This window comes from Sebastes umbrosus, chromosome 15, assembly GCF_015220745.1.
Source record: "Sebastes umbrosus isolate fSebUmb1 chromosome 15, fSebUmb1.pri, whole genome shotgun sequence".
NCBI lineage: Eukaryota > Metazoa > Chordata > Actinopteri > Perciformes > Sebastidae > Sebastes > Sebastes umbrosus.
The window spans coordinates 9,921,182-9,941,817 of record NC_051283.1 but is presented as its reverse complement, the minus strand read 5'-3'; the positions used below and the strand labels follow the sequence as shown (position 1 = coordinate 9,941,817).

At 43.1% G+C, this 20,636-nt stretch overlaps 1 protein-coding gene across 1 annotated transcript in view; it reads left to right on the top strand.

The window, feature by feature from the left end:
- Positions 1-20,432, top strand: part of srd5a1 (steroid-5-alpha-reductase, alpha polypeptide 1 (3-oxo-5 alpha-steroid delta 4-dehydrogenase alpha 1)) — a 35,915-nt gene extending 15,483 nt beyond the window's left edge. The window contains exons 4-5 of the mRNA XM_037796071.1: positions 19,774-19,924; positions 20,061-20,432. Of these exons, the coding sequence (XP_037651999.1) occupies positions 19,774-19,924; positions 20,061-20,127 (218 nt within the window). The 3' untranslated portion in view covers positions 20,128-20,432. The remainder of the gene's footprint in view (positions 1-19,773; positions 19,925-20,060) is intronic.
- Positions 20,433-20,636: the final 204 nt, after the last annotated feature.

Below are 20,636 nucleotides of genomic sequence, written 5' to 3'. Positions count from 1 at the left end.
TAAAGGCTAACGTTGTCCGTGAAAGACGTGGAGAACAAGGAAATATCACATTCCACGCCAGTGAATAGGGAGGCAATCCTACGTTCCATCCTGACGTTCCATCCGGTGAAAACAGTATAAGAAATCCCGAACCGTCAACGGAGGAACGTGAAGGTAAATAATAAAAATAAAAGGAAATTGCATGTTTATTTCACACATATACGCTGTTTAGCGGCAAGCGACTACTTCATCCTCCCGCCGGATGTTTGAATGAGTGGATATGTCCCCTCCTCCGGATATGACGTAATCCTATCGGCTCATTTTCGAAATCCTGCGCCCCTTATGGGCTGGAGTGGTATATACGTTTGTATTTTGTGATTTTATGATAATACTGCGCCCCTTTTGGTCTGGAGTGCTATATACGTTTGTATTTTATGATTTTATGCTTTTATGAGGTGTTATCTACCCTATCTATAGACCTTATTTATAGGCTATATTAATATTTATTTAATTGTTTCTTCTGATTTTTTTTTTTTTTTTTTTTAGCAGAGGAAGTTGCAGTGACTGAACCTGTACCTGAGCCTGCACCAGAACCTGCACCTGCACCTGCACCAGAGCCTGAAGCTGTACCTGCACCTGAACCTACACCTGCACCTGCACCAGAGCCTGAAGCTGAACCTGCAATACGTGTTAGGAGAGCCGGAGGTGATTTTCATGAGATGTATTTTTTTGTTATTATTATTTATAGGCTATATTTATATATTTAATTTATATTAATCTGTTTTACAACAGAAGCAGTACGAAGACGTTATCGGAGGCTTTCGATGACCCGTCAACAGCAAAGGAGGACGACCCGAGCCCCCCACACCTTCAGTGACAAGCAGCTATACCTTCGAGGAATCGTTGATATGTATAATGCAGGTATCCAGGGAATTAGTTCCGTAGCTCAAAACATGTAAGGTGTGACATTTTTTTTTGAAGGTGGGATAAAAAATAAAAACATGTCTGACCTCCCCAGTATTCCGGATGCATTGTATGAAGCTATAGAAGAATTAAATCGAGACTCTGATCAAAGGGGTATAATTCCATGGGCATTGCATGAAGCTATAGAAGAAGAAGAAGAATTAAATAGAAACTCTGACCATCATGGTATAATTCCGGTGGAGCATAACCCTAACCCTGACCTACTCCAACCGATAGAAGAAGCTCTCCATCACGTTTGTCAAAATCTTCAAAATCAGAACGAATTTCCTCATGATCCTGTCCAGTCAGTTCCTCAAAATCAGAACGAAACCGTAACGCCGCGCGAGCCTTTTAACAATCTGGAAATAAGACGCGTCTTTAACGTTCCTACCCTCGGAGCTGTACCCGATCTTGCTCAATTTTATTTAGACGTTGTGCAAAACCTTACAGATCTAGCCGAGAGAGTCAGACCCGAGGTTAGACGTAACGACCTCATACAGCTCGAGATAATAGGTGAAAATGTGCGAGATCACATCATCATTAAATACGATGAGCAGGACGACAACCTAGTGTCGGCTTTCGAAGGTTTGTTAGCCAGGTTAATACAATCTAACGGTCAAATCAATGAAGGCTCCCAGCTAGAATTAATCGTTCAAGTGTTACGAAACCCTCGAGGCGGTGGTAGACGAAAGCAGCATCAACTGTTAGATAACGAAATCATAAACCTGAAACGAGCCCATCTGTACATAGTAAACAATGAAAATGACCGTCTCTGCTTTGCCATAGGCTTGGCTCATCTCACCAATCCCAATTTCAGCGATAGTCAAGCCCGGGAACGCGGCAGAGAGTTGCAACGTTTGGCAGGCCTGAATGATCAGACGGAAGTCACCCTGAGTGACATAGGCAGATTTGAACAGATACTGAATCGTAAAATTGTGGTGTATTGCCGACGGTCTGAGGACCGAACTCTTTTACCTTTTGAAACAGAGTTTCCCAAGTCACCTCATCCGCTGTATCTTTTCTTGTTTGAAAACCACTACTACGGCATAAAAAATCTTAAGGCTCTTTTAGGAGTCAAATATGTCTGCAATTACTGTCACAGGGGTTACAAGTCCCACGAGAAACACTTCTGTCCTAATCATTGTAATCTCTGCCTCGATCCTGACTGCGCTACTCATTATGCTGAAAGTGTATTCTGCTCAACCTGTAACAGGACTTGCCGTACACAAGCGTGTTACTCGAAACACAGACAGCCTAGACCCCTCTCTCATTCGAATCTCAGTATCTGCCAGCAAATGTACAAATGCCTCGGCTGTAAACATCTCGTCTCACGCCAGGAGAAACACAAGTGCACAGCTGAAAGATGTAGAATCTGTGGGGGGAATCTCAGCGACTCTGAAATTCCCTCCGATCAGCATCAGTGTTACATGCGACCTCTTCCGAAGGAAGATGAATACACCGACGCTATATTCTTTTACGATTTTGAAACATTCGTCAACCCGGAGGGTGTACACGTACCCTATCTGGTATGTACAAAATCGCTCCATGGTGAAGAGTGGAACGCTTACGGTCTAAATTGTGTTGAAAAGTTTGTCCAAAATTTCAGGAAGAGCAAACATAGGGAGGCTACCTTTATAGCGCACAATGCTAAAGGATTTGACAGCTACTTGGTCCTTAGTTACCTGGTGGGAGAGGGTATGACGCCCTCTATCATCATGCAAGGTAGTAAAATTATCAGCTTCACAGAATCCGATTTCCAGTTGAGGTTCATCGACTCTCTGTCTTTCCTCACCATGCGTCTCAGCGGTATACCTAAGGCTTTAGGTTTTGAGGATAAATCCAAGGGTCATTTCCCTCACAAATTCAGCTCACAGGAACGGTTAAACTATGTAGGTCCTTACCCGCCTCCCTCCGATTACGGCGTAGAACGCATGTTGTCCGCTGAGCAGGAAGGGTTTTACGGTTGGTACAGAGAGGTCTCTCAAGGTGTCTTTAACTTTGAGAAGGAGGCTCTGTACTACTGTCAAAACGACGTTGATATTCTCCGGGTGGGCTGTATGAAATTCAGAGACCAGTTTATCGAAGAAACGCGTGTGGACCCTTTAAGCTGCATGACCATAGCCTCTGCGTGCATGAAAGTGTTTCTCACCAATTTCTTGCCTGAAAAAACTCTGGCCATACCTTCCCCCGACGACTACAGACGTCAATCCAAAGCATACTCCAGCGTGTCCATCCAATGGCTGGAGTGGGTAGCCTATTCTGAAAAAATATGTATCCAGCATGCTCTAAACAGGGGGGAAATGCAAATCGATCGGTACTATGTAGACGGCTACGCTGTGAGAGATAATGAGAAATGGGTCTGGGAGTTCCAGGGGTGTTTTTTTCACGGCTGCCCCTCATGCTTCCGGTCTGATGAAATTTGTCCTCTGACAAACGCTCCTTACGGGGATCTGCACGCTTCTAGTGAGGCGAGATTGCAGGAGTTGAGGAACGTTCATGGCGTTTGTACCATAGTGATGACGGAGCATGAATGGACGGAGATGAAAAAATCAAATGAGGAGGTAAAAAAGTTCCTAAAGAGCTACGTTTCTCCCGAACCTCTCTACCCTCGCTCGGCCCTTTACGGAGGTCGGACTTCGGCCTTGAGGTTACGTTATAGTACTCCTCCCGAAGAAAGTGTGCATTATGTAGACGTCACCTCCCTGTATCCGTACGTCAATGTCAACTGCTCTTATCCTCTACACCACCCCATCATCATCCACGAGGATTTTGGTGATCCCTGTCAGTACTTTGGGCTGATCAGAGCCGTTGTCCACCCCCCGCGAGGGTTGTTTTTTCCCGTTTTACCGTATAAAACGTCTCAAGGTAAATTAGTGTTTACCCTCTGCCGCACCTGCGCTGAAATCAATCATCAGAGCGGTTCTTGCACTCATAATGAGGAGGCCAGAGCTCTGACGGGGGTCTGGGTGACTGTCGAGTTAAACAAAGCCTTAGAGCTGGGCTACAAGGTGGGAAAAATCACAGAGGTGTGGCACTTTGAACAACGTAGCAGCAGCGTGTTTGACGACTACATACACACCTTTCTAAAAGGTAAGCAGGAAGCTTCAGGTTACCCCGAAGGAAAATGTAGGAAAACCTACATTGACGAGTACGAGAAGCATCAGGGCATCCGATTAGACCCGGCAAAAATTGAGGTAAACCCTGCCAAGAGGCAGGTGTCTAAGCTGTGTCTTAACAGCTTCTGGGGTAAGTTTGCGCAGAGAACCAATCTGATCCAAACCAGCCTCGTCAGGACCCCAAATCAGTTTTTCAACATTGCCTTTTCAGGTCAATACGATCTCAGACACGTTTCCTTCTTACCGGTAAAAAGAGAGGGTTATATAGCTCTGATTCAACGGAGCTATAACGATCGTTGCGTCATACCCCCCGGTAGGTCAAATAACATCTTTATAGCCGCATTTACCACTGCCTACGCGCGTCTAAAGTTGTACAGTTATTTAGAAAAGTTGCAGCACAACGTTCTTTATACCGATACAGACAGTCTGGTCTATGCAGTGAAAGAAGGAGAGACCCCTCTGGAACTGGGTAATTATTTGGGGGATTTGACAGACGAGTTGGGGGGTGACACTATTCAGGAATTTGTAGCAGCAGGTCCCAAGAGTTATGCCTATCAAACCAGAACACTGAAAAAAGTAGTAGTGAAAATGAAAGGTATAACCCAAACTCGTGAGTGTTGTGAAAAGATCAACTTTGACAGCGTGAGAGGGTTGGTGGAAGGCTACCTTGATGGTATGAAGGAGACGGTGCTTGAGGCCCCTCAGCAGGGCATTAGAAGGGATAAAAAGGGGTTTCTGCTGAAAAACTCGGCATTCCAGAAAAAGTTTCGAGTGGTCTACGACAAAAGACGTCTCTTCCCTGACGGTACGACTCTGCCTTTTGGTTATTAGATTTGTATTTTTTTTTTTTTTTTATGAAAAGGGGGGGAAAAAAAAAATGTCACACCTTGCCATGATGGAGGAGGTTGAATTTGACCCTAGACTAAAAGTGCCTTTTTCATGTCTGATGGTGGGACCCAGCGGATGCGGGAAAACCTATTTTGTAAAATCTGTACTGGAAAACTGTGAACATGTGATGAATACTGTACCTGAGAATATTGTGTGGATTTATACTTCTTTTCAACCCATGTACAGTGAACTGCAGAAAATGAATAAAAAGATAAAATTTATTGAAGGGCTGCCTGATTCTTTTGAGGATTTTGAAGATACTCTGATCATCCTGGACGATGTTATTTTTCAAGCCTCTGATCATGCTGAGGTGGTTAAAATTTTCACACAGTACCGACATCACAAAAATATGTCTGTCATGATGTTGACTCAGAATGTATTTCATCAGGGTAAATACAGCCGCACTATCAGTTTAAACTGCAATTATATGGTGTTGTTTAAAAACCCCAGAGACAAATTACAGATGAATATTCTAGGTCGTCAAATTTTCCCCTCGCAAAAAACATTTTTCTTGGAAAGTTTTGAAGATGCCACCAGAGATCCCTACGGGTATTTAATCCTGGACCTCACACCTTCCTGTCCAGAACGCTACAGAGTGAGGAGTGGTTTACTTCCCGACCAGTGGCCCGTCATCTACCTGCCTAAAGCCAAGTAGGTCATCATGTCAAAGCATATAAAAAGGAACGCCGTCTTACTAAAGGCTCTGTACCACGCCACGCCTCAGAAACGTAAAGATATCATCGCCCACGGCTCCCCCGACTTTCTCCAGACGCTGTGTGAGATAGCTTTAAATCTTTTAACGGGGAACATTCCTCTATCTACTTCTCAATACAAAAAACTGAAAAGTCAAAAAAAGATCATCAGACTGCTGGCTGATAAGAAAACCAGTTTAAAACGTAAACATCGAGTTTTGAAGAAACAGACGGGGGGATTTATTTTTCCTCTGCTGTCCGCAGCCATACCTCTCCTAGGGGGTCTTTTTGGAAACTTGACTCAGAAAAAATAGATGTAAAAGATGGCCAAGGTGAACAAAATGTTTCTCCTGACACCCCATGAGATGAACAGGCTAACCCAAACCTCCTCCTCCTCCTCCCCCTCCTCCTCCTCCATCAGGCAGACGGCTGAAAATGATTTGGATGAAAAAATGAGAGCTATACTCGACGAGAGAGGGTTGAGTTCCTATGAAAAGGTGAAGAGGTATGAAGCTTTGCTGCACAGATATCTCACTCTCATGAGACAAGGTCAGAATGATGAACGTAGGGTTACTCTCCACCTGCAGTCTGAGCCCCTGCAGCCTGAGGCCCTGCAGCCTGAACCTACATCTGTCCAGGCATCTGAGAGGACTGCGTCTGCATCTGCTCAGACAGGGAAAGACCGACTAGAGGCAGCGAGCGAGGTCATAAAAAACCTACCCCCGCGCTCTCGTAAAAACGCTCGGTACATTATGCAGAAATTATCAGAAGGCGACGTGGACTGGACTTCCAAGGGTGAATTTGTTTATCAGGGGAACATGGTCAAAGGTTCTCATATCATGGATTTATTCAAAAACCTTTCACTGACTCATAAAAAAAACTCATCTTCTCCGAAAGGCTGGTTAAGTTTCTTAAATACCTTGGCTGAAGTAAACATCCCCTTATCTATGTTGACTAACCGTTTTGCGCGCGAGCAGTACAGGCATCTCAAAACGGATGAAGAGGAAGAGGAGTTTGAAGAAAAAAACACCCCTCATACGATCAAAGAGGATAAAAAGGAGAATCATCCTATCCCCGAGCTGGATGACTTTTTGATTTTTGTATGTTTTCTCACACACAAGAAAAAATGAAATAAATACATTTCAATAAATGTTTATTGTTGATTTTTTTTTACATGCGTTTTACAAGCGTTTTACAAGCATCTCTAAACATGTGTAAAGAGCAGGCCCTGTGATGAAAATTCTGACCACGTTGATGTGGAGTGAGACAGCGTTGATATTTAGTCACAAAATTAGATACTATACGATCATTTTCTAAGACATCGTGGTGATACAGAGACAATATTTCTTTATAAGATAATCCGCAGGCCTTATGGCAGAGATAAAAAACACAATGCTGCCCGCAAACGATCGACAGAGGGTGTTGAAGCTGACGGTCATGATACAGTATTTTCTCTGAGTGGTTTTCCAGAAACTCCAAGATGCTGGAGGGGTAGTGTGGAAAATCAGGCGGGAATCCATAAGAGTCAAAAAAGGTGGCAGAGCCATCCTGTTCCAGAGTCAGAGATAACCAATGTTCTCCAGGTAGATGTGATGGGTGAGTGTTGACGATGAAGTAGGCTGGTGCTTGAAATTCATGCGTCAGTAAGGCTAGCTGATCAGAAGCCCACACCCCGCAGAATACATCTCCCAACAGACGATGTAAAAGATGGTCCAGCCGGCGATTATCCATTTTTTAAAAAAAATATATATATTTTTTTTAAATTTTTTTTAATAATAATCCACCAACACCTGTCTTTTAGCATTGATCTCCAGAATGGAATCGTAACAGGCGTATACGATAAGTGTGGTTGTCTGAGGCAGAGGGACCCTGAATCTCATCTCCAGCCTCAAATTTCCGTTGGAAACAGGGGACAGGGCAGCGGTGTCGTCGGTCGGTTCCAGATTGAAAGCAAACAGAGAATACCCCTCGTTAAATTCCCTACGATCGATACTCAGAGGTAAATCTTTGAGGTGTCTCCCCGTGGCGGTAAACATGTGGTAAAACTCTCTGACCGAATTCCCTCGATCAAACTGGGGTTGAAAGGCTTTAGAGGGAACCTGTCGTCCGTCCTGACAGAGCGCCAGGTACTCCACGTCGTTGTGTCTGAAATGAAAGGGGGACAGGTCCCTCCTGCCTGTGAAGGCGTCATGGTGTACCATAGCCAGAACTACATATTTAGGCATAGCGCCCAGAAAGAGATTCTCCTGGTTACAGATCCTGGAATTCTCAGGGATGGAGTAGGTTTTCACAGTCACGCGTGAGAGGGGGTAGAGGGCATTTCCTCTCATCAGGGCCGCCTCATGACCCAATCTGACGGCCGGGGAAACGGTGACTTTTTTGATAAACAGGGAGGCGCCTGTTATCTTCAGAGCAAACTCTGAGTCGCGTGTTCCCATCAGATAGAAGGCATCGTTGTTGCGTATCAGTTTAATTCTCAAATCTACAGAGTTCAGCAAAAGTCTCTCGCAGAAAAATATGTCAGTGTGAAGCGGGCCCAGCAGGTCGACTTCTTTGGACTCGGCCGTGAAGGCGCCTCTTTGGACGAGCCCTTTGTTAGGACCGTTATTGATGACGACAGAGTTCATAGAACCCGCGGTGTCTTTGTAAAACAGACCGGCGCTGAATTGACTCTTTAACGTATCTTCCGAATAGTTGAGCAGAGTCTCGATCATGGCTCTGTAAGGATGTGTGGAGCTGGATTGTGAAATCAATCTATCCCCCAGAATAACGTCACATTGGCTGAAAATCGTATTGAGAGGATAATTGATGAGCCCTACGCCCGTATCGACGGGGATGTTGGTTCCGTCCTTCTCCGTAATTTTCACCCGGAGATGTAGCATGGTGTCATTCAGATCAAGATACTTTTCACCGTCTCCGGGGATGAAGAATTCAATGGGAGAGTTGTCGTTCAGCGCTGAGAGGGGTTGACATTCTTGATATTTTTTATCCTCTATGGATAATTGTGTCATAGGAGCTGAAAATAGATCCAGTTCTGCCAGAGTGCACTCGGGTGATTTCTGATGTAAAAGAGCCATTTTTTTAAATGTTTGACTAGACGTTTAAAAAAAAATTAAAATATATCGGAGCTCTGCGCAGACTTGCTTCTCTTCACGCCGTCACTCCCGAATGATTTGCTCTTTTTACGTTTGGAGCGTTTTTTAGAGGAAACTCGGCTGCCTGGTGGGCGTTTCCTCTTTCTACGTGATAAGACCATAATACCTCCGGAACCCTCTTGATTCTTCTGCTGCGTCAGTTTTCCCACCACTCTCTGGACCGCCTCAGAGGCTATGTTGGTGGCGGCCGTTTTAAGATGAGGTTTGGCTACGGCAAAACCCCTCTTCAGTAGAGGAGCTACGAAACGAAACAATTTTGAGAAGATTGATCCTATACCTCTACCGTACATCACCGGTGCTCCGTAAAAACCGGGTAGAGTCCCTCCCACTTGACTTTCATAATAGCTGACAAAACGATGAGGATCCTCCCGGAGACGTAACGTGGCCATCCTTCTTAATGAAGCGGTAGAGAACGCTGCACGGGTCTGAAGTGCAGCTTGATTATCGTTTTCCCATAAACAAAATCCACGTACTTGTTGCGGTCTGTTTTAATTTCAATATGGATGGATTTGATGTAATTTTTCGATACGGGTAGGTAATGTACCGTATTATATCTGAGACTCACCACGTCTCCGTAATCACCTTTCACGTTCACTACACACAGCAGCGGTGAGTAGCTGTCGCCGACCGTTTGATACTGAACAATATCAGTGTATAGAAACAGATTATATATTCCAGCGTTTAAATCGCAAGGGTAAGGGGTAGAACGCGTTGACAGAGTCCACCACTCGTTGACTTTTATTCCTAACATATAAGCCAAAGGAGGATAGGCGCGGATTTTATATTGACCTTCGCCTTTGATATCGAGGCATTTGGTCACGTTGTTGAAAGAAGCTTCAAAGGAGGGGTCGTACTTTTTGACGGCCGAGGTCACCTGGTCCAGGAGATCTTTATGACGGTTGTAATGTCCTCCTCGACCGAATTTTACAATCACCAAGGGTTGAGGTTCTTCAATCGTTCGGTTCAGTTCAAAATAGGACGCTGCCGAGAATAAATTATACCAGGTGCGAGGGTAGATGAATTCACACAGACCCACCACCCATTCGCCACTCAGTTCAATGGGTTTAGCCAAATCCACGGTGAAACAACTACTGGTATTACTTTTAAATAATTCCTTACTAGCGTTGGAAGGTAGAGTCACGTAAAACCCATCGACGTTGGTATGGTCCATGATTCTGTATTTTTTTTCTCTGAATGATCCGAGGAGCTTGGTACGAGGTTTTTTATATACCCACCACCTCCGAGGCTTTAACCCAGCTGTTGAACTTCTCTGGCCAGTTTTTCCACCTGACTAAAACCTGTTTTTCACCTTTGACGACGCGTCGTTTTAAGATTTTCTCCACATGAAACATTTTGTCGCCGGTCATTTTTACTTTTTGCAGCTCGGCTTCATAAAACGAACCCTCAATAGGCTCGCCGTCATAATCTTGTAGTTTGTATACGGGGGGTGTGCGTGGAATGCTACCCGTCACTGTAAACACTTTGTCCGTAAAACTCTGTTCATATTTTTTATCAAACACTCCTCTCAACTTTGATATTCTGACCAGATCCCCTTTTTTAAAATTCATTTTTATTTTTGGACGTGAGGAGATTGTACCGTACAGGTGATGAAACACTTGAACAGCATTCGTAGAGGTTACCTCCATAGGAGTCATTTTTATACTCTTATGGTAACTGTTGTTGTAGCTAATCAACAGGTCGGGTAGGACCTCGAGGTAACGTTTGGTGTTGTGAGCCGTAAAATATCTCCACATTCTCGCTTTTAACGTACGATTAAATCTCTCCACCACCGAGGCCTTTAAGTCACTAGCCGTCTTAAAATGCACCATACCATATTTCTGCATCAGAGCCTGAAACCTCTTGTTGAAAAATTCTTTACCCGCATCTGTTTGTAGCTTTTCAGGTATTTGACTCTCCAGTAACACCGACTCGAAAGCCTTTGCCACTTCAGACGCCGTCTTCTTCTTCAAGACGCGCGCATAGGCTTTTTTCGAAAATACGTCTATAACGGTCAATAAATAATTGAATCCGTCATTATGTTTGGCCAAGGCTTGCATATCGCACAGGTCGGCTTGAAATTGTTTCAACGGTTTGGTCACAAACACTCTGTTTCTCTTGAAATGTACTCGGGCTGGTTTGTGCAGAGTATAAGCGTCTTGCTCTGATAAAAAATCTTTAACATCATAAACACTGACTTTTTCACCCATTTCATCTTCTACACCCTGACGGAGTCGTTCAACTCCTCCAAAGCTTGCCGGATGAAGGGGGTTGTAATACACTTTTTTCATCACCCGTCTCTCTGCCATCCTGTCTTCTAAAAAACTGTGACAAATCTCTGTGTGAGCTGGCTTTTATAAACTTTTTTTTTTTTAAAAAAGGAAGAAAAACATTTTTTTAAAAAAGGAAGAAAAACATTTTTTTTTTAATTTAAAAAAATTTTATTTCTCTTTTTTTTTTTTTTTTTTTACTCAACAGGTTACAATCTCAATACAAACTCGAGAATACAAAACTCAAGAAAAAACAGGATATATGATTATCAAAAAAAAAGAAAACATTTGGTAACAAGGTAAAAAAAAAACTTTGGATATATGAATACAAAACTTTGGATATATGAATACAAACTACAAAACTCTGGATATATGAATACAAACTACAAAACTTTGGATATATGAATACAAACTACAAAACTTTGGATATATGATTACTAAAAAGAAAACATTTGGTAACAAGGTATGGTCAGATCATTTCAGCTTATCAATGGTCGTTATAGCTGTCACCGGTGGGTCAGATCATTTCAGCTTATCAATGGTCGTTATAGCTGTCACCGGTGGGTCAGATCATTTCAGCTTATCAATGGTCGTTATAGCTGTCACCGGTGGTCTGCAGCTGTTTCATTTTCTCAGTATCCTCTCCGGTCAGATTCTCACACACAACAAAGAGAGCTTCCGACATGCACTTGGCCGTTTTCAACTCATGCAGGAGAGTCTCTGCCACCATCCGGACTCTGAGATCATCCATGTTGACGTTGCGGCTCATCAGCAGACGTTGAATGGAGGGAATGAAGCGAGGGGTGTTGAGTCGTTTCATCAAATGTTCATAGTGATCCTGGAGAAAGTCTTCCTCCAACACCTCCAGGCAGCCATGATTTCTCTGGCTAGGATGATTGACCTGACATCCATAGCATTCATCGATGCGGTACTTGCGGATAGTCAGGCTGAGCAGATGATAAACAGCAGATTTGATGCTGTCCACGACCCATCCAGCCATCCATCCGTCAACCCCGTCCACATTATTCTCCTTATTCTCATCCTCCTCCTCCGAACAAGGAGGTGTCTCGGGTAATGTTTGCTCGTCCTCCACGTCCTTATCCGCTACCTGGGACGACGGTTGCTCGTCCTCCAAGGCCTGGCTCTGTACCTCGGGCACCGTCTGCTCGTCCTCCGAGATAACGTCCATACTTTGCTGACAAACTTCTGTTAAATCCATGGAGCCGAGGTAGATGAAGTCGGAAGAAGAAGAAGAGAAGAGCTTACGAGGACGGAGGGACCCGTTTGATCGTGTGCAGGGCATATCCAAAAAGTGCAACGGGAATGACAGCGTTCTTTATAATACCAGAAGGGGGGTGTGGTTTAGAAGTGGGAGGTACAAAGAGGCGTGGTTAAGGAGGCGTGGGAATTGTGGTTTAGAAGTGGGAGGTACAAGGAGACGTGGTTTTTTTTTTTTGGTTTTTTTCCAGCGAAACTCAAAATTTTAGAGTTTTTCTTGCCACCATCACCTCTCTCCAGTTGCGACAACTCTGGAAAAGGGTAGGAATCCTCTCCCTTATCTCCAACATCCTGTGGAGCCATTCCTTAGCGGGTATCACTAGAACGTTGCGGAATAATCCGCAGTCAGGATTAAATCTCTCCATCACAAACATGCTGACGGATTTCTCCTGTTCCGGGAATGCCTGTGAACTGTGTGAACGCAGACTGGCTTGAGTCATCCATTTGCCTGAGCCTGTGCTTTTGGATGGCCATATTGTTCCCAAAATGATTTTCATCTTAGCCAACTCCAGGTCATCAGACCGAATATCCAATCTCTGACGTTTCTCCCCAAGAGGAGGACGAATAGGACTACGCACTCTCTTTCCGTTTTCCTTTTTCTCCTTTTTCTCCTTTTTCTCCTCATTCTCCTTATTCTCCTTATTCTCATCCTCCTCCTCCTCCTCCTCCTCCTCCTCCTCCAAACAACAGCCTGAATCTGACGTAGTCACATCAACATCCTCGCTCTCTTCTTCAGATGAGGCCTCATTGTTCTCTTCTTTCACAGGGCTCTTAGTCATAGCAACAGCCATCTTTATCATCAGTTTCATCACAGCCCAATCCTCGATGCTCAACACCGTCACGATGGTTGAAGGACCCAGAATTTCCCCCTCACCCAGCTGGTACATCCACAGCTCACCCAACTCATACTTGAACACATAACCCCAGGATCCAGACATCCAGGGATATAGAGACCATTCTTCATGCAGAGATCCTGAAGGAGGAGGCATCTGAGTACGGCACAGATACATCATACATCTCTTTGGAGCTCCTGGTACCTCAGTAACATCTTGATAAACTGTTACAGGCGTCTGACTGAGCAATGCTGAGGACCAGCCATCAGAAGGTTTTCTGTTAGAGGAAGACGAAGCCTCTTCTTCTTCCAAAGGGTTACAGTTCTCCATTTCAATCGTAATCAACGCTTGAGGATCCATGCTGAGTACAAGGTAGAAGGAAAGAATGAAAAATCCACTTTTATTCTATCTTAAAAAACCCCACCCTCCCCTCTCATTGGTTTCTCAAAAAAAAAGTGCACACTCCTCCTCTCATTTTTTTTTACCCCGCCTCCGGCGGATTTAAAAAAATTCCCACGGAGGCGGGGGGGAAATACGCCTACCATGACGTAGCGTGGGAAAAAAGGGGGGTGGGCGTGGTTTCCGGTATGAGGGGGGATACCGGAAGCCAATTCGTTCCGGAAATTCCACACATTCCTGATTAGTCACACCTGTCAAAATGAGTTTGACATGAAGTGGGCCCCTATTCTCTCTGACATGTAATGCGGCGGCTGGCTAGTATGTGGGTTTGGTGGTGGGGGTGCACTAGGACTGGGTGAGGGTTTCACTAGTGGTTTTGCTTCAGCGGTTTTTGCGTGGGTGGCTTTCGTCTGGCTGCCTAAGGCTGATAGTGCAGCCATCTGTATCACATTATATTTTACCAATTTACTTGCCAACTCGTCTTCTTTCTTCCTCAATTTCCTCCTTACAAACATATGTCCCTTTTCTTTGTCTTGTCCTGCTTGCAGCAGCTTTCTATGAACCACCTGTATTAATGCTCTCATCACTGGCATGAATTTGGCTTCACTTCCCGTGGCTGGAAAATGCCCTTCCTTCACTGTCATGTTATACCACTCATCTAGGTCTTGAGTCTCTTTATTTCTAGTCTTGGGATCAAATGTACAGATTACATTGGTCCTGACTTTAGCCCATTGCTGTCCAAATGATAAACGGGGAGGCCCACAGCCACCCCGTTCCTCACAGTCTTTGTCAAATTCTCCGTCCATTCTGTCCAGTACTATTTCACACAGGTTTATTCAGTTTATGACAGTAACTAGATTCAGAGTAAATGGGTCGCTATGCCCCTCGCTGTGATCCTACCAACATAAGCTTCTACTGGACACTTTGATGTTCCAGCGATGTTGGCCCAGTATCAACAGTAAGTTTTAATTTTCCTCTGAATACTAGTTATTAATGTACACTCATACAGGCGTTCCAAGCTATTTTTACACGCCACTAAAAGGGCAGCTTTCCTCCTTCCAGTTTCTACTAAAAGGGCAGCTTTCCTCCTTCCAGTTTCTACTAAAAGGGCAGCTTTCCTCCTTTTAGTTTTACACGCTACTAAAAGGGCAGCTTTCCTCCTTTCAGTTTTCAATAGAAAGTCTTTACTTCTGCAACATTTATCACTACAAAGGAGATTCAGCACAACAAGAGAGATAATTTAGAGTAAGCCAATTTGCAGAGTTCGATACAACAGGTTCTGCTTACCTTAAGATTTCAGGGCCCTTTCTCTCTCTCGCCGGTCTGTCCGTCCTTTGGACACGCTTCTCAATGCCGAAGATCACGTCGGGGTCACCAATTGAAGGAACTGGCCTTCTACCTCCAAGAGGTCAAGGCCCAGTTACGTGCTGGTTAATCTTGTGTGACAAAGAGATTTTCCAAACAGACGGGTTAAAGCATAATAATACAATTTATTCCGAACAATCAATGTTGCATAAGTAAAATAAAAGAGTTTACAGATATCTGGATCCAACCTACGTGTCCCTGACAACATACAGTGCATGGGTCAGTTCGCGAAGTCTGAACCCCGAGCTATCCCTGATCCAGCGTTTTTATGGTTTACACAATATCAATAGTCATGAGCTTATGGCACGTGATGTTTTTGCTGCATATCTTCTTCTTTGTTTCTCCTTCTGACTCCTTTCTCTCCTTGACCTTGCAAAAAGAACAGAGCATGCAGTTCCCGCGTGCCTCCCTGTCCTCGCAAACACTTCATGCACAACAAATCCAACAATCAGGTTATTGCAGGTCATTGTAAGCACTTTTGCACATAATAAATCCAACAAGAGCGACATATTCAAAAGAAGCAAAATGTCCATAAGATATCTGTTTGCATTGGAGAGAATCATTAAACAGTATGGCAACTCCACCTCCTTTCTTATGCATTCTAGCTTCGCTCATAAAACTAAAGTTGGGAGGAGTTGACTCGATAAGAACAGCTGCACTGTTATTTTGGTCTAACCAAGTTTCAGTTAAAAACATAAAATCAAGCTTGTGCTCAATAATAAAATCATTGATTAAAAAACTTTGGGAGAGAAAATGGGTGTAGGGCGGGGAGTAAGTTTAGTTCCAGCATTGACCAGCTCCTTCATGTGGTCAGTGAACTCCAAGAGGGGGGAGGAGGGAGAAAGGGTGATAAGTGAGGATGAGGACGCCTCCTCTTGTCTCTGCTGTATCCCAGGGCTGGCTTGTGGTGGGGGGTGAAATGATTCTCCTTGAGGTCCCCTGGCACATTGTGTTGTGTCTTCGTCCAGTGGTGATTCCTCTTGTCTCGCGTCCTTGGCAGAGGGAACAGATGAATGATGCAGGAAGTAGAATAGGTTGGAGTTGAACAATTTTACTCCTGACTTGTTTAGGCAGAGTCCATCTGCCTTGAAGAGATGTCTGCGGTCCCAAAAAAAGTTAAAATTGTCAATAAAATGCACTGAGTGGGATTTACATGCTGTTGAAAGCCATGTGTTCAGTCCCAGCAATCTGCTGAATCTCTCGACTCCTCTTCTGATTGGCGGCAGGGGTCCACTGATAAACACCTGAGCATTCACAGAGCTGACCATGTTTAGCAGACCAGTAAAGTCCCGTTTCAGCACTTCAGACTGTTGTTTCACAACATCATTCGACCCAATGTGCAAAACCACATTTTTCACATTTGGGTGTGCAGTCACAATATCCAGGATTCTTTCTGCCAGATCAGAGACCATATCTTTGGGAAAACAGAGTACTTTGATGTCTTTACTCCACATGCTTTTCACATCTTTAACAGCAGCATCACCCACAATCAGAGTTTGAGTTTGAGGCCCAGTTGTTAGCTTTCCCTGTAGCCTTTTACCTTCAGAGTTGCTTTTGGTTCTTACCCTGCTGTGTGAAGAGTTGAGATTATCCAGGGCATCAGATCGAGATCCAGGGTCCTGCAACAGTGGAGCAAATCTGTTCTCCAGTTGCAAACTTCTTTGTTGGGGAGGTTTGTTACTCATCCTTCCTTTCACAGTTGTCCACGGTTGGACCTTACTTTGTACAGGGGTTGATGAGGCACTATGCTCGGATGCTAATGCAGGCCAGCCGGTCGCATCATATATCTGAGGGTGCTGGGTTCTGTCTGTAAGTTTTCCTCCCATTTCCCAGGGACATGATTTACACTTTGGCTTTGCACCAAGAGCGTTCCAGGGAGGACTACTAGTCGATTTATTGCCCTCTTGATTCTTGGTGGTCTTGTTGGTGCTAATTAGCTTTCTATTAGCCTGTTCCAGTTCACTGTTTTGAATCAGTGGTAGAGTGGTTTCATTCCCACATAATCCATTCACCTCTGCATTCACTTCGAGCCGGATAATCTTTGTTTCCAGCACTGCTATCTTCTGTAGAAGTTTGTAGTAGTCATCCGTGGAGAAGGGAGGCATCTTGCTGCTGATTAGCTTTAGCCAAGCACCTCGCTCCCGTTCACTATAGTACAGGCTTGTGCTGCTGATAGGCCACGCTCACAAAGTAAAACAGTTTTTAAAATAGTGGTAGCCTTCAGTTTCTTTCATAAATTAAACTCCCAGTGATTTGTAAGTATCCAGGACCCGTTTTCCAAAAATTTAGTAGCGAAAGATAAGCATAGCAATGATAAAAAGAAAGCAAAGCGAAGAGCAACTCAGCGAAGCGTCTGCACAGGAGGAAGAGCAGGAAGCGTAAAGATAACATGACTTCTTTCATACTAGTAAAAAGAAAACATCCAAAATACACATATAGGTGTTTATTTTACTACACTTTGTCTATTTGTGTCTGTAGATTTCTCCTAAACTCCCCAAAAAAAGTCATTTTATAATGCCGCATTTGCATATTTAGACACAAAATTTCAGAAAACTTGTAATACAAAAATAATTGTCTTAATGTTAGTAATCAACTGGGGAAGTTCCATGGTGATATCTATTACTTAAATGTTTTTACTCTATTCACCTGCAGTGAATTTTACAATCCATATCTTTAAAGGCCGTTCTCAAAATTAGGTTTTTCTCAGACTCTAAGCCAGAAATCTCCACTTCAGTAGCACATACATACACCACAACTTTCCAATTTCATTCCTATCTATATTCTGAAAGTTTCTACGGAAGGGTTTGTTCATATATCATTCATAGCCTGATTTATAGAACATTTTATTCATAAAAAACATGGCGAAAAATTGCTTTTTTATTATTTTCTGACTCATGGAGTGATAGAGATATCCAAAATCCCCTCTGTAAAAAACCTTGGAATCTAATACGTAAACAAAATGAAACAAGAATTTTGAACCTGGCTTTATCCAATGTTCAGATTTCTCTTCTGGAAATGTATGCAAATTAGCACATATTTTATAAGATAATGTCTCATTTGCATATTTAAACAATTTCAGAAAACTTGTAATACAAAAAAAGAATTTCCTTAATGTAAGTTATCAATTAGGGAACATTTAACCCTATTCACCTTAAAACAAGGAATGATATTAGGGCACATCTCTCTACTTGTATCAAGAAAACAAGCGTTTCTAAAAAATTCTTAAAAAAAGTCAATTAACAATGAAAACAATGAAAACAATTCACTGACAAAACAGATGAGAGCATGTTTTAATGGTGGATATTTTTTAAGAGCGTATGACCTTTACTATGTGAAAATGGATGCACATCCAATGAGAAGTGACAAGTACAGGGGAGGGGAGGGGTGGGTAAACAAGACTTTGGCCCCAAATTCCTTTAGACAAATAGCCTTGATGGCCGTATGTATTGGAGAAAAGCAACATAAAATCTACATCGCTGCTCTTTTAGATCACATAATTTGGCAAATTCAACCAGTAAGTTGGATTGTTTCCTTTTGCTAAATGAATCAGTACTCATAACAGGTTCACAAAGAGAGTGGCTCCCCTGACCAAAGAACATAGTCAAAACAATAGCACCTTGAGCCTGAACTTGCTGTGAACCTGTTGAAACAATCCATACCGGACCCTCAAGGAAAATAAAGCGGAGAAGGCGAGGCGGGAGGAAGCTGTGAGCCGTGTTGCTCCATATGAACTTCCAGGCACGTCTGGAATCCCCCTCAGCCAAGAATGATATTTCACATATATAGAGAGGAGCAGCACTACACATGGCCTGCAGTCAAGAGAGCGAGTGCTCAGCTGAATGTAGAGCTAAAAGATGAAGTCTGGGACGAATGTTTAAAGAGCATCCGTGATTGTTCGGTCAATGTCAAACAGTGTTTAAAATGTTACACAGACTCTATTAGTCCAGTGAAAAGTTAAACAGCTTTTTTACTTAGGTGACGTTTCACCTTGTAATCGATGTAAGTCTATGATCATTCTTTCTGATCATGCAGTAAACTTATAATGGAAAAGCATCTTTCATTGTTTGTGGGAAGCTAATTTGTTTTTATGGGCTATCGCTGTCATTTATTTGATGTGATTATTGCACGTTGTCACCATTCAAGGAAAATCCTTGAAGTCCAATTTTGTCCTAATTTTTCATTAGACAATAATAGCAAAGTAAAGTACAATAAAAGTAAATAATGATCGCAAAATTAAGGAAAGTTTGTCAGCTTGTGTTGTCGTCGTCTCCCCTCCCACCTCAGTTTAATGCACAGGCTCAAGCCTGGTGGCTCGATAACGTTAAAAAGTCCCAGGAGGCTCGGGGGGTAAACAAATAAAATAGAATTCACAGGGAGAAACAAGATCATGCTTGACTTTGTTTCGTAGGCGACTCCTGCGCTACTGGGCGCACAGTGGGATGCTATAAAGATGCAACAGCAGCAGGGGTTTTAATGACTGTGGTCATTGTTATTACCCAGGAGGTGCTGTGTCCGTTTTTTTTTTTTCTTCTTCTTTGTTTACATACCTGCTATGCTCTCAAAACTATACACATATTAAAAAAGAAATATAGAGTGAGAGCTCTGCCATCTATGTGGAGCTACTTGTGTGGATGCCCTTTGAGTTTTTAGCAGCATGCAGACTATAAATTACATTGATGGATCATTGAAAATGTCAGTATTGAATTGTAGTAAATTAAAAATCCATCAGATTTTATGTGTTTTCTCCAGAGTAAAATATTTGGGTTGTTCATGCTTCAGTGGAACGAGTGAAAGGATCAGCATACCTGTCCTGATTCCTGTGTGTCTTCCACCCACAGGAGGAATGTTTGAATATGTGTCTGGAGCCAACTTCTTAGGAGAGATAACAGAGTGGGCAGGCTTCGCTCTGGCCGGCCACTCTGTTCACAGTTCAGCTTTTGCCGTCTTCACCATAGTGATCCTCTCCAGCAGGGCTGTGGCCCACCACAAGTAAGAATAATAACACACACACAAACACACACACACACACACACACAGTAAGCAGATTTTTCATGGAGTGTATTGCACACTTTGAAACAAATACTTGTATTAACAGAAGAACATTTCCTTCTTTCTCTCTCTACAGATGGTACCTTGCTAAATTCGAAGATTACCCTAAAAGTAGGAAGGCACTGATTCCCTTTCTGTTCTAAAAACACCACGGGTACTAAAAGCCTGAACAGGTACTGGTTCTTACAAAGGCTGAGAAGAACATATCCACAATATATTTTTTTTATAATTTAGGAAAACTTTAAAGCTAGAAAAACCTTGAAGATACAGTTGTTTTTATTGCTGAAAAACAAAATGTAAAAACAGGCTGCATGCTTGTAAATCTCATCTGAGCGGCAAGCAAGCAACAGTTACAAACCACAATCTTAAATAATTTTTTTTATTGTTACCTTTGCTTATTACTGTGTTAATAATGTCCATAAAGCAAAACTACCTAAACGACCACAAACGGAGTGGTACTGGAAGTGCTGTGTTTGCTGGAGAGGCAACATTTAGCGCTCCTCCGGAGGAAATAAGATAGCGAATGGAGCATACCTCAACAGGAATACTATAGATTTATAACACACTCCGCCAGCAATAAACACTTTTAAGACTCTCCGCTGATCTGCATATCCTCCCAGATGGAACATAAAACTTGGAAATGCAAAGCAGA